The 13,768-nt window shown below is 45.6% G+C and overlaps 1 protein-coding gene across 2 annotated transcripts; it reads left to right on the forward strand.

Moving 5' to 3' along the window:
* Positions 1–1,365: 1,365 nt before the first annotated feature.
* Positions 1,366–13,709, forward strand: LOC146511867 (uncharacterized). Of its 2 annotated transcripts, XM_085171679.1 has the most exons (4): positions 1,366–3,709; positions 4,424–4,494; positions 4,703–7,145; positions 10,853–13,709. In XM_085171679.1, the coding sequence occupies exons 1-3, from the start codon at positions 3,418–3,420 to the stop codon at positions 7,127–7,129; spliced, it is 2,790 nt and encodes a 929-aa protein (XP_085027805.1). In that variant the 5' UTR covers positions 1,366–3,417; the 3' UTR covers positions 7,130–7,145; positions 10,853–13,709. The 2 variants fall into 2 exon arrangements, with proteins under 2 accessions (XP_085027805.1, XP_085027804.1); XM_085171678.1 differs by lacking the exon at positions 10,853–13,709 and having other exon boundaries at positions 4,703–7,909.
* The last annotated feature ends 59 nt before the right edge of the window (positions 13,710–13,768 follow it).

Consider the following 13,768-nt stretch of genomic DNA (forward strand, 5'->3'; position numbering starts at 1 on the left):
CATGCTCGACCTGCGCTCAAAACAAGAGCATCCATCAACCACCCTCTGGCCTCCTCCAACCTCTGCCGACTCTGAGTCGTCCTTGGTCGCACATCGCTGTTGACTTCATCACTGGTCTGCCCATCTCGTCAGGTAACTCTGAAAAACCAAAAATTTTCTAGACATGCCACTGCCAGAATAAACCGGTTTGGCTGAGATCAAAGATATTAGATTAGATTAAATTAAATAAAACTTAAGTAATCCATCAGGTGGGTTCCTCTGGGATTTTGACACAGCTGAATGAACGTCAAACAGAAAACTGATTAAACAGAAGTGTGAGACTGTCAAGAATTAACACCAGTGTCCTCCTATATTCAGAGGTGGGTCGAGTATCCAAAAATTGTACTCAAGTAAGAGTAAAAAAGTACTTGGTGAAAAGACTACTCAAGTAGCGAGTAACTGTTTGAAATGTCCAATTTATTTTATAAATAAATGCTATCAGACAAACAAAAATAACTAAATATACAAATTGTAGTATTTTCAAAAGGAATATATGTAAAAACATCAACAAAATAAGGCACAACAATTCTAATTTCAAGATTTCAGATTTTTACAACATTTTTCAAACAAGCTTTTTTCACCAATACCTAAATAATATAAATATATAAACAGTGCAAACTATTTCCAGTGACAAGATATGCTGTAAACTTTATATTCATTTTTGCTCCAAATGGCACAGCAGCCTCAGAGAAAACATTAGAACGAGGCATCTTCAACATATGTTCATACAAGGCAGCTCAGTTTACCATAAATTGTATGGGTGTGCATCTATTTCTGCATATTTAGCAAAAATGTGCCATTTCTTCACTCAGTGAGGTGATGATTAAGCTTCAGCAGCAGTTTTCTCTCAAGGTTCTTTCTGTGAAGCTTTAACTGTTCAGCAGTGAACAGGAGTCCTGCATGACTAAGAAGTCTTTCACAAGCTCCAGATGCAGGAAGAGCAGTATTGATTTTGATGGACAGCTTCTTGATGTGAGGAAAGCCATGCAATAGATCCACACCTCCAGTGAATGGACATGAAAGGTACCTCTCCAGCCCTGCTTCTGGCTTTCCTGACCCCATGGATCCATCATCTTAGTCAGTTAGGCTGCTGTTTGTGCTAGCATCATCCAGCTTTGTGTCTAGGTGATGTCTGATGAAGTTGAGACCTGTGGAAAGATGTATGGTTTTCAAAAGAATTAGCTCTGGTTATTATAGTTCTGTATACACTGCAAAGCTGCGGATGTTTGGCAAGAAGATTTGATCACACTGGAGATGTTTTTTACTAACTCCTGTAGAAAAACAAAATTTTGTTATTGATATCCCGCACAAACAGTTTGCAAGAATTCCAGATTACGTTTAAAATAAGAATGTGTGCAAGGCTAAGCAGTGCTAGCCAATGGATCATCCTGTTTGGCTGTCCATAAGACGGTGATGGAAGCGTGACTGGAGCTGCTATGTAGCCTATTTAATATTTATATTGTACGAACGTGATAATTCTGTATATTGTTCAAACGTGAAAGGTATATTGTTAGAACAATATACTTTTCACTTTTCTATTTTTCTTTTGCCTGGGTGGCAGCTCTACGCTTCCGTACTACGCTTCCGTATCCGAGGCTTTTCAATGTGGCCTCACAAAATTATCACGACTACAACAACCATGAAAAGAGTTGGATGGACATTGCTGCTCAATCACAGCTGCCTGGTCAGTGTTTTTCATCAGTAATTTAGCAAAGTTGACGGTGGTGGTGTGTGTGCCTGTGTGAGTGAGGGAAAGACAGATTTTCAGGTCGCATCAGACTGTATAGTGTGAGACCCTGCATCGTGACCTATGAACTTCTAACCCCTGAGATTCAATTGTACAGTTTGAGCAGGAGCTGAATAACGCGACTGAAAAAAATCGCACAGTGTTTGCCCAGCTTAATGCAGACTGTTTAAACTAAACAAGCTGCTGTTTCACATAATAAACCCTGTCAGCTGCAGTATTGCTTCTGTTTTAACAGTTAAAGCAGTAGAGACGAGCTGTTTGCATGTGCGTTGAACTCCAGCGTCATTAACCAGGCTAGCTGTTAGCTTATAGCTCACGCTAGCTAACCAGCGAGCAGTTAAAAGGACAGCCAAAGCTGCACAAAACACCCACAAACTTATCGCCGAAAATATGACTCGCAGCTCGAGCTGGACACCGCTGCTGTAACATAAGACTGACATCCAGCTAACCACAGCTAAAAAGATATTTAGAGAAAACTTACTGTTTCCTCAGGTTACACGAGTTTTTTCACACTGAAAAGTGTTTTGGCTCTCACTGAAGACACCGACGCTGAAGACATAGCTGTTCTTTTGTACTGCTTTTAAGCGAAACATCCTTTGTATGTAAGGCCAGGCGTGTTCATCCTCTTCAGCTCTAGCGTAGACTCTGCCATGTTTTCATGGGTTTCTTCTTTCCGCGTGTCCGCTACTTTGAAACACTTGGGCCGCTCTGCCCGCCACAGTTTCAAACTGGTCATGTGACTGCATGGCCACATCTGATTGGTAAAAAAGTTACCGGAAACTTCACTGGCGCCATGTTATCTAATGTGTTAAACTTTTTTTTTTTTTTTTAAGTAACGAGTCGAATTTTGCAAATGTAGTGGAGTAACAGTACCGTTTCTTCTTCACAAATCTACTCAAGTAAAAAGTATCGTGCAAAAAAGGTACTTTAAAAGTACATTTTTTTCAAAAACTTACTCAAGTAAATGTAACGGAGTACCCACCTCTGCCTATATTTTAGATAGCAAGGAACTACGGCACACTGTGGTGTCACAGCTGGTGACGCAAATCTGAAGGCTAGACTGTCCCATTTCACAGCCTCGCATTTCCGGTCTTCTCAGTCTTCGAAGGATCCTGCCCACATAGACCGCGAAGGCTGGGTCCTCCGAACAATGCGGCTTATGTTTTGGGATACAGCTACTGAGCCTTGCATTGTTCACACGCCACCATCTTGGATGATGCCATTGCTCTAACACTGTGTATAAATGTAACACGGCTCAGTGCTGGTTTTATTTTAAAGCTTTACTTTGCGAATGGATTTACAAATGTGTATTTTATTGCACAAATCATTATTTAAGGACAGAATGCTTTATTTCCAGGTGTGTGACGCTTGTGATCGTCCATAAGATTCGCTCCAGGGTGTCACATTGATACAGAGAGACTAGTGTAAGGCTGTTCCAATTCTCAGCACCGCTCTTCTCTTTTCCTGAGTCCTTAGCAATTCTCCTTCCCAAAAGGATGTTTTAATCGAGGCAAAGGAAAAGAACCAAGGAAAAGGAAAGAGGAGGTACTTTTGGAACACACCCCACCTACTTACGATGTGTAGCTGAGTCACGTGACCCCACAGTAACAAACCACAGCAGAGTCGGAAAAATGGGGCGGAGCAAATGTGTGCAGGAGAGGAGTCAAGCAGAGAGAGCTGCTTTTTCATTAAACGGGAGTAAAGTAGTGAAGTTAGAGGAGAGAAACAAACTAAAGTATCGATCATATATTACTACCAACGTCCTGATCGATATCTGCAACGATCTGCCCACCCTTGTCTCCTGGATCGTAGCTGAGATCAGCGTGAACCACGTGGGTCTCTGCTCCCTGATCTGTTTCCTGTGTTTGGAAAGAGTTCCAGCTTCATCATGGAGTTTCTCTCGGTTTGTGGGCTCATCTAAAGGTAAGCACCGAGCTAACTTTACTGTGAGTTCAGTTCATGTTGAGTTTAGCTCCTGAATGAGGTCTTCTGCTGCTCTCCTCGGTGTCTGTTCACAGTTTATTGTGAACACGTTGAGAGAAGAGTGACAGAGTGTTTGGAGAAAAACACCAACTAATCATTAGCTCAGCATGCTGGGAGAAGTTGAGCGTTCGCTCGCAGAAAGGTTGAGCATAATAACTTTGAGTCTGTGAGAAAGAGCTAGGTTAGAGGGTGACAGGTCGCCTAGCAACAGAGGCTTCAGTAAGGGGAAGTTAAGAAATAGGAAGTATAGAGCTGCAGCGCCATATTAATAAAACACAGGAAACCAGAGGGAAAAAGCAGAACCAAGTAACACACACACACATTACTCACACCAGAAGAAGTTGTTTTGATCGAAACTGTGTGTGTGACGTGTAGCAGAACTATATATATATATATACCCATTCTGGCTACTAATGCTTTCAGACCTGAGCGTGTGTTAGTGTGACAGGCCTCAATTTCCGGAAATATCTTTATTTTTTTTAGCTTGACAACTCTGAGTCCAGTCTTTCTCTGTCGCCAAAAGAATTCAAAAGAACGGAATTTAATAAGGCTGACACACTGACTGAAGACATTTAGTTTGAGTGGATTTGAGCTTTCCATCACAGCTTCTTTTGGTCAAGGATGAAATACATATAAATATATTTTTTGTTCCAGCTGATCATCAGGAGGAGATGAGCCATTTAGGCTCAGCCACTACAGAGGAAACAATGACTTCAACCCAAAAGGTGAGCAAAAATATCTCTGCTATTGAAACTGTGTGCACGTCACAACTCTCATTGTAGCTCATAATTGTAATGTGATAATATCACCAGAAGATGGTGGTAACACACCTACAATTTGTTTGTTGACATCTTTGATTCCACTAATGGAGTTTCAGTTTGTTCCACGACTGCATTTCACTCACTGCCTCTGTTTGTATCTCTGTCACTGCAGGACCAACATGGAGCGAGAAGTCAGCGCTCTCAGGAGGCCGACAAACCTCACAGAAGAAAGGGAGAGAAAAAATATAGCTCTGAGGAGTGTGGGAAGGATTTTACCAAGGCTGAACGCCTGAAAACACACCAACTCATCCACAGTGGAGTTAAACCGTACAGCTGTGACTTGTGTGGAAAATCTTTTACCTTGGCTGGAAACTTAAAAAAACACAAAATCATCCACAGTCGATATAAAGCGTACACCTGTGACTTGTGTGGAAAATCTTTTACCCAGGCTGGAAACTTAAAAACACACCAACTCATCCACAGTGGAGTTAAAGCGTACACCTGTGACTTGTGTGGAAAATCTTTTACCCTGGCTGGAAACTTAAAAACACACCAACTCATCCACAGTCGATATAAAGTGTACACCTGTGACTTGTGTGGAAAATCTTTTACCCAGGCTGTTAGCTTGCAAACACACCAACTCATCCACAGTGGAGTTAAAGCATACACCTGTGACTTGTGTGGAAAATCTTTTACCTGGGCTGGAAGCTTTAAAAGACACCAACTCACCCACAGTGGAGTTAAAGCATACACCTGTGACTTGTGTGGAAAATCTTTTACCCAGGCTGGAAGCTTAAAAACACACCAACTCATCCACAGTGGAGTTAAAGCGTACACCTGTGACTTGTGTGGAAAATCTTTTACCCTGGCTGGAAACTTAAAAACACACCAACTCATCCACAGTCGATATAAAGTGTACACCTGTGACTTGTGTGGAAAATCTTTTACTCATACTGGAAGCTTACAAACACACCAACTCATCCACAGTGGAGTTAAAGCGTACACCTGTGACTTGTGTGGAAAATCTTTTACCCACGCTGGAAGCTTAAAAAGACACCAACTCATCCACAGTGGAGCTAAAGCATACACCTGTGACTTGTGTGGAAAATCTTTTACCCAGGCTCGAAGCTTACAAACACACCAACTCATCCACGGTGGAGTTAAAGCATACACCTGTGACTTGTGTGGAAAATCTTTTACCCACGCTGGAAGCTTACAAACACACCAACTCATCCACAGTGGAGTTAAAGCGTACACCTGTGACTTGTGTGGAAAATCTTTTACCCACGCTGGAAGCTTAAAAAGACACCAACTCATCCACAGTGGAGTTAAAGCATACACCTGTGACTTGTGTGGAAAATCTTTTACCTGGGCTGGAAGCTTAAAAAGACACCAACTCATCCACAGTGGAGTTAAACCGTACACCTGTGACTTGTGTGGAAAATCTTTCACCCAGGCTGGAAGCTTACAAACACACCAACTCATCCACAGTGGAGTTAAAGCGTACACCTGTGACTTGTGTGGAAAATCTTTTACCTGGGCTGGAAGCTTACAAACACACCAACTCATCCACAGTGGAGTTAAAGCATACAGCTGTGACTTTTGTGGAAAATCTTTTACCCACGCTGTTAGCTTAAAAAGACACCAACTCATCCACAGTGGCGTTAAAGCATACACCTGTGACTTGTGTGGAAAATCTTTTACCCATGCTGGAAGCTTAAAAAGACACCAACTCATCCACAGTGGAGTTAAAGCATACACCTGTGACTTGTGTGGAAAATCTTTTACCCACGCTGAAAGCTTAAAAACACACCAACTCATCCACAGTGGCGTTAAAGCATACACCTGTGACTTGTGTGGAAAATCTTTTAACCAGGCTGTTAACTTACAAACACACCAACTCATCCACAGTGGAGTTAAAGCATACACCTGTGACTTGTGTGGAAAATCTTTTACCTGGGCTGGAAGCTTAAAAACACACCAACTCATCCACAGTGGCATTAAAGCATACACCTGTGACTTGTGTGGAAAATCTTTTACCCAGGCTGTTAACTTACAAACACACCAACTCATCCACAGTGGAGTTAAAGCATACACCTGTGACTTGTGTGGAAAATCTTTTACCCAGGCTGTTAGCTTACAAACACACCAACTCATCCACAGTGGAGTTAAAGCATACACCTGTGACTTGTGTGGAAAATCTTTTACCCATGCTGGAGGTTTAAAAACACACCAACTCAGCCACAGTGGAGTTAAAGCGTACAGCTGTGATCAGTGTGGTAAAGCTTTTGCTCGCCATACCTACTTACAACATCATCAAGTTATCCACTCCGGATTTAAGGCTTACAACTGCCACATTTGTGGAAAAACCTTCCGCTGGCTAAGTAGCCGAAATATTCACCTCCGCATTCACACTGGAAATGACGTTTACTGCTGTGATCAGTGTGGGAAACTGTTTGTGAAATATAAAGACTTACAACACCATATGTTTACCCACACTGTTGGGAGACCTTATAAATGTGACGTTTGTGATAAGACTTTTAAAGCTCCACGTTACCTTAAAATCCACCAACAGATCCACACGAGAAAGAAACTTTAAGTGCAGTTACTGTGAGGTATGTATGTATATTGTTATCTTCTTATTTAAGACTGACTGTTTGGACCAACTCTTCTCATTAAATTGTGTTCGCATGTAGGGCTGGGCCATATTATACCATTCACGGTATAATATGGTCCAGCCCTACATACAAACTTTAATCACTATTTTTTAGCCAATAGGCTTCAGTTCATCTCTAGATGGTTTAAACACACCCTCTCAGATGAACCTTGGATAGATGTAGAACAGGCACTATGTAATAATCTAGAAATTTCAGACTTACCATTTTTCAGCTCAAACATCAAACGACATGAATGCTTTAAAAGCATCAACATCAGCTCTTCTCTGACAGCATGGTGGGACAGAGTCTTCATTAATCCCATGGAAACGTACACCTATCTGGAACAATCCGGACATATTACAAAACAATAATTCGATAAACTTTCCAGATTGGAGTTGCAAAGGAATTAAATACTTGGAACATATATTGGAAGGAACAGACTTTATTTCGTTTGACAGACTAGTTACACAATATGGGATCAACAAACGATTTTTGGAATATCAACAAATTAAATCCATAGTCCATCCATCCATCTTCCTCCGCTTTATCCGAGGCCTGGTCGCGGGGGCAGCAGGTCTAAGCCACGAGGCCCAGACCTCCCTCTCCCCAGCCACCTCCTCCAGCTTATCCGGGGGAACACCAAGGCGTTCCCAGGCCAGCCGAGAGATATAATCTCTCCAGCGTGTCCTGGGTCTGCCGCGGGGCCTCCTCCCGGTGGGACATGCCTGGAACACCTCACCCAGGAGGCGCCCAGGGGGCATCCTTGTCAGATGCCTGAACCACCTCAGCTTGCTCCTTTCGATGTGGAGCAGCAGCGGCTCTACTCTGAGCCCCTCCCGGATGGCCCAACTTCTCACCCTATCTCTAAGGGAGAGGCCAGCCACCCTTCGGAGGAAGCTCATTTCTGCCGCTTGTATCCGCGATCTCGTTCTTTCGGTCACTACCCACAGCTCGTGGCCATAGGTGAGGGTAGGGACGTAGATCGACCGGTAAATTGAGAGCTTTGCTTTTACACTCAGCTCCCTCTTCACCACGACGGACCGGTGCAGCGTCTGCATTACTGCAGCTGCAGCCCCAATCCGTCTGTCGATCTCCAGCTCCCTTCTCCCATCACTCGCGAACAAGATCCCGAGATACTTGAACTCCTCCACTTGGGGCAGGAACTCATCCCCGACCCGGAGTGGGCACTCCACCCTTTTCCGGCTGAGAACCATGTCCTCAGATTTGGAGGTGCTGATCCTCATTCCCGCTGCTTCACACTCGGCTGCGAACCGTTGGAGGCCCTCACCTGATGGAGGCTCTCACCTGATGGAGGCCCTCACCTGATGAAGCCAACAGAACCACATCATCCGCAAAGATCAGAGATGAGATTCTGAGGCCACCAAAGCAAAAGCTCTCCGCCACTTGGCTGCACCTAGAAATCCTGTCCACAAAAATTATGAACAGAACCGGTGACAAAGGGCAGCCCTGGCGGAGCCCATCACCCACCGGAAACGAGTCCGACTTATTGCCGGCAATGCGAACCAAGCTCTTGCAACGGTTGTATAGGGATCGAATGGCCTCACCTCCGGCAGAGCTTCAACAGCATTCCGAGGGAGACTGGGGACATTGAGTCCGAATGGACCATGTTCAGCATCTCCATTGCCGAAGCTGCTGCATTGAGCTGCGGCCGCAAGGTGGTTGGTGCCTGCCGTGGTGGTAATCCCCGAACCAAATGGTGGACACCAGAGGTGAAGGGAGCCACGCGGTTTAAGAAGGAGTCCTATCGGGCTTGGTTAGCCTGTGGGACTCCGGAGGAAGCCGACAGGTATTGACAGGCCAAGCGGAATGCGGCCCGGGCAGTGGCTGAAGCAAAAACTCGGGTGTGGGAGGAGTTCGGAGAGGCCATGGAAAAAGACTTTCGGACTGCCTCGAAGACATTCTGGCAAACCGTCAGGCGTCTCAGGAGGGGAAAGTGGTGCTCTACCAGCACTGTGTATAGTGCTGGCGGAGCGCTGCTGACGTCCACTGAGAAAATTGTCAGGCGGTGGAAGGAATACTTTGAGGACCTACTTAATCCCACTAACACGTCTTCCGAGGAGGAAGCAGAGTCTGGGGATGAGGGGAATGACCCGCCAATTTCCAGGGGTGAGGTCACTGAGGCAGTTAAACAACTCCTTGGTGGCAGAGCTCCAGGTGTTGATGAGGTCCGCCCCGAGTTCCTGAAGGCTCTGGACGTTGTAGGGCTGTCCTGGTTGACACGCCTCTGCAATGTTGCGTGGAGATCAGGGGCAGTACCCGTGGACTGGCAGACCGGGGTGGTGGTCCCCATGTTTAAGAAGGGGGACCGGAGGGTGTGTTCCAACTACAGGGGGATCACACTCCTCAGCCTCCCTGGGAAAGTCTATGCCAGGGTGCTGGAAAGGAGAGTTTGTCCGCTAGTCGAACCTCGGATACAGGAGAAACAATGCGGTTTTCGTCCTGGTCACGGAACACTGGACCAGCTCTTTATCCTCTCGAGGATACTTGAGGGTGCATGGGAGTTTGCCCAACCAGTCTACATGTGTTTTGTGGACTTGGAGAAGGCATTCGACCGTGTCCCTCGGGGTGTCCTGTGGGAGATGTTGCGGGAGTATGGGGTGTCTGGCCCATTGCTACGGGCCATTCGATCCCTAAATCCATAGTAAAAACGAAATTTATTCCTAGTGAAGGTGAATTACAAACACCACCTAGTTTGGTACAATTTTTTAATCTAAAACCCCCCAAATTATTGTCTAAAATATACAGAACACTTTCTAAAATAGATGAATCAATATCCCTTCCTATTGCAAAATGGGAAGCAGATTTATCGATCAGCTTAGACCCAAAACCTTTGGTCTCAGATATGCTTAATGTTATTAATGCAATGGTAATGATGATGACCATGAACAATAGCAGTAAAATATTTCTCTGATCTCCACAGCGTATAGCCCATCTTGAACATCCTATGACCAGTATAGTGCACTCTATGTAATATTTTGTATTGTATTAATTGCAAACTAGGATTTCTTATCCATTGAAAAGTTTTTAATAACATAATCTACAGCATTGATATTGTATTCAGATGTTTAAACATATTGGCACCCAATTTACTTTTATTACAGGTGCAGTTATAACCACTTTAAACTGTTGAGTTAAATCTATAATCTTAAATGCTTTTGAATGCTTTTCATAATCTTAAATGTTTATATGCAGATTATATTGCATTATAAAAGAAAGGCCTAACTCTGAGCCAAAGTAGACAGGAAACGTAGGCTTTTGCAGAGCGTGCTTGTGAAAGTGAAACTAAAGCAGCGTCTAAGTGTAAGTTACTTTGAGGAGCTGTTGGGAGGATGCTATTTGAATAACCAGGTTATTCATTATTATCTTTTATTCATTTATATCTTTTTATTAAGCTTTGAGTAGTGGCGTTCATTTACAGCATTTATTCAATATATTACATATATATATAGTTTTAGTAAACTGCTACACATCTGGAAGTGGCCTCTGTCTGGTTGTGAACATTAGTGGGTGAGGTGAGAGGTGACACAGAGTGCCAATTGAGGTCAGGACACACACACACACACACATACACACTGTAGGTAGGCTTATGTTCTAGGTGAGAGTTCAGACCTATTTTGCTTGTAACTGCATTTTTGTGCGTGCAGAATTGCTAGTTTGTTGCAGAGCATGGCCCTGAGGTTTTGGAGAAGCGAGAGCGAGATGAGCTACCGGAAGCACCTGGCGTGGAGGCGAAGAAGATGCTCTTTCAAACAGTGTTAAAGTTGTTAACGGAACATTTGGGGTTTTGAAACTTATGCATGTGATGACGCATGAGGGGGCATCATAAAATTAAACCCTGATGGTATAAAACAACTGCTTGTGTATTGTTAGGGAGATCGATGCTGTCTGAGTACAGTGTTCATCTCCCACACGTGTGTTCATTAAAATCATCGTTTGACTCCACCCGGCCGGATCAGTGTTTTATTTTGGAATTCCTCCTGTATCCCTCCTCAATATTTGAACCCTTAACGCCTTCCAAGAACTGCTCACACTGTCTAGCAAATACACCGGACAATTACATCCACGCTCTTTGGTTCTGTCCACCAGTTCAGAAGTTTTGGCGTGAGATATGTGAAGACTTATCAAAGTGTCTGAAATGTAACATTCCAGCCTCCCCTTTAGTATGCTTGCTGGGCAACTTGGATGAGGTCACTGCAGAAATAAACACAGCCCACGTTGTTTTTACGGCCCTATGCATTGCCAAAAAAATGGTCCTCATTAACTGGAAAAATAAAAATAATCTTAATTCTAACCAATAAAAAAAAACATCTAATAGATCACATTAGTCTTGATACAGCCTCTGCCATCACATTTGATCAATCCCTTTAGGCTCCTTTGATCGGCTTCATCACCTAGTGGGGGTGGGGGGTCATGGTTTGGTCCTGCCTTCGCTATTGTGGTTGATATGGGGGTAGGGACGGCCTTAGGGCGTCTGGGGAGTCCCTAGGGACGTTTTCCCTGGAGGGCCTAACCCGGGGAATGTGGCCATGACCTGGTTAGGGGCTCTGGTGGCTCTTAGATGGTGTTTTCCTTGTGGCTGCGTACAGCGGAGATGGGGGAGGGTCTGTGCTGGCGGACGTTGGTTACTGGCCTGGTAGCCTGGCTGCCACTGGGTGGGTCCGAGACGGGTGTGGAGGCTTGGGGGTCTGGGGGTGCTCCGCCCCCGGTCTGGGGTCCTGGCTGGGCCTTGGGGGCTTGGGTCTTGGCTGTTGTGTCGCCAGAGCTGTGGGCGGGTGGGTGCAGGGGGGCTTAACCCCAGTGCAGGGGACCTCTGGTGCATCGGCCCAACTAGGGGGCTCTCTAACTGGTGGGGAGGTTGTTATATCTTTACAGGTGGTCTCCTCTCTACAGGAGCTCACTCTGCAGGTGGGGGAGAGATATAGGAGAGGTAGAGAATGAACTCAACCTGGGTGTCTATTGTCTTGTGTAGTTTGGGAGATTAATGGATGATGGGGTGGGTGCAGTTTTCTCTGGGGTGGAGTCGGGTGGGCTCCCCCAGACTCTGTGGGGCTGGGCGGTGCTGCTGCTGCGGGCCCCGGTGCGGATGGGCCTGGGCCCCCTTGCCCTGGTGGGTTCCAGAGTGTGGTTGTGCCTACTGGGGTCAGCGGGGGAGCTGGCCCCAGGGAGGGGTCACTTGCCCCTCCCTTCCTTCCCTCCCCATCTCCAGCTGCCTCCCTCTTCCCGCTCCACCACAATCACCCACACATTCAGGGCCTAGGGGTAAAGGTGTGTCATCAGGGTGCAGGGGAGGCATCCCCCCCTCTGTCCCCTTCTGGCTGCCTGTGCCTCATTTTATCCCACAACTTAGACATTCACATTACTCACACTCTCATTACACATACATATAGGATCTTGGGGGTGGACACGCCACACGGTTTCCAAATTACCATCAGGGTGTACAACCTCACCCCTGGCATCGTTGCCCACCTCCCAATTTTAAATACATGTAGACATTGAGGGCTATCAGGAGGGGCTATGCGCTTACCTGCTGCTCTCTGGCAGGTAGCTCCATGCCCTCCTTGGTTTTAAATGCACCTTAGAACACATATGCATCAATACTACATATGAGCGGGCGGAGGTTGGTTTGGAGTCTTCTCAAATCCCCGTTCTCTGCGGCCTGCTGGAGCAGGGGGGCTGGGAGGAGAAGTTGGCCGTTCGATTGGGGTCTGGAATGTGGGGCCTCCCTGCTGCTGCCGAGCCGGGGCGGTCTGCTTCTCTCCACCCCAGGGAAAAGGGTTACACTACCTGGGTCTTGGTGCAGTTTCCCCCTCCAGGGGCATGGGTACCTTTCCCTGGGGCTTAGAGTACTCTTGGGGAGTGTGATTGTGTGTACAGTGTCTCTTTATGTCTGTCTCCACGTTGGGTGAATGTTGAGTAATTGCATATGAGAGCATGAGGGTGGGAATGGATGTTTCTGTGTGTGCCTGTATGTCTGTGTCTATATGTCAGGTCGGGTATCAGACGCCACCTCTCTTGGGACATCTCCCCCCACCACTTCCCCTGTCAGTAGCAGACGCCCGCAGACATCGGTGCCCGGGGATCGGCGACGAGGTACCCACCGGCTCACTCCTTGGTGGCTGCTTGTCGGGGCCTGGAGCCTGGGGCTCTGTCACTCTGGAAAAGCTGGCTACCGGCGGAGCTCCCAGGCACGTCACTGTCCCGTATTTAACAAGTAAAAATAAAATAAAATAAACAATAAACGGTGAATCAAATAGACCATTACAGCAAGGCTGGGATGGTCCATTTGGTATATTAAATCCGTTGGGCATCTTTCTTCGCCTTTAGACAATAATTCTGATGGCAAAAGAACCAACCGGGACAGGCAAAAAAAAGAAGAAGAAGAAGAATCTAAAACCTGGAGATATAGTCATTATAATGGATTCTTCTGCACCATGTGTTTCCTGGCCACTTGGAAGAGTTCTGGAAACCATTCATGACAAAAATGGACTTGTACAATCTGTACTTTTAAAAACAAAAACTAACATTCTTGAAAGACCTGTAACTAAACTTTGCCTGTTACA

This window comes from Neolamprologus multifasciatus, chromosome 9 (assembly GCF_963576455.1).
Source record: "Neolamprologus multifasciatus chromosome 9, fNeoMul1.2, whole genome shotgun sequence".
Taxonomy (NCBI): Eukaryota; Metazoa; Chordata; class Actinopteri; order Cichliformes; family Cichlidae; genus Neolamprologus; species Neolamprologus multifasciatus.

Coding starts and splice junctions, on each gene's coding strand:
- LOC146511867 (XM_085171679.1), top strand. CDS start 3,418: ATGGGGCGGAGCAAATGTGTGCAGGAGAGGAGTCAAGCAGAGAGAGCT. Junction 3,710..4,423: donor GTTTGTGGGCTCATCTAAAG/GTAAGCACCGAG, acceptor TTTTTGTTCCAG/CTGATCATCAGGAGGAGATG. Junction 4,495..4,702: donor CAATGACTTCAACCCAAAAG/GTGAGCAAAAAT, acceptor CTGTCACTGCAG/GACCAACATGGAGCGAGAAG.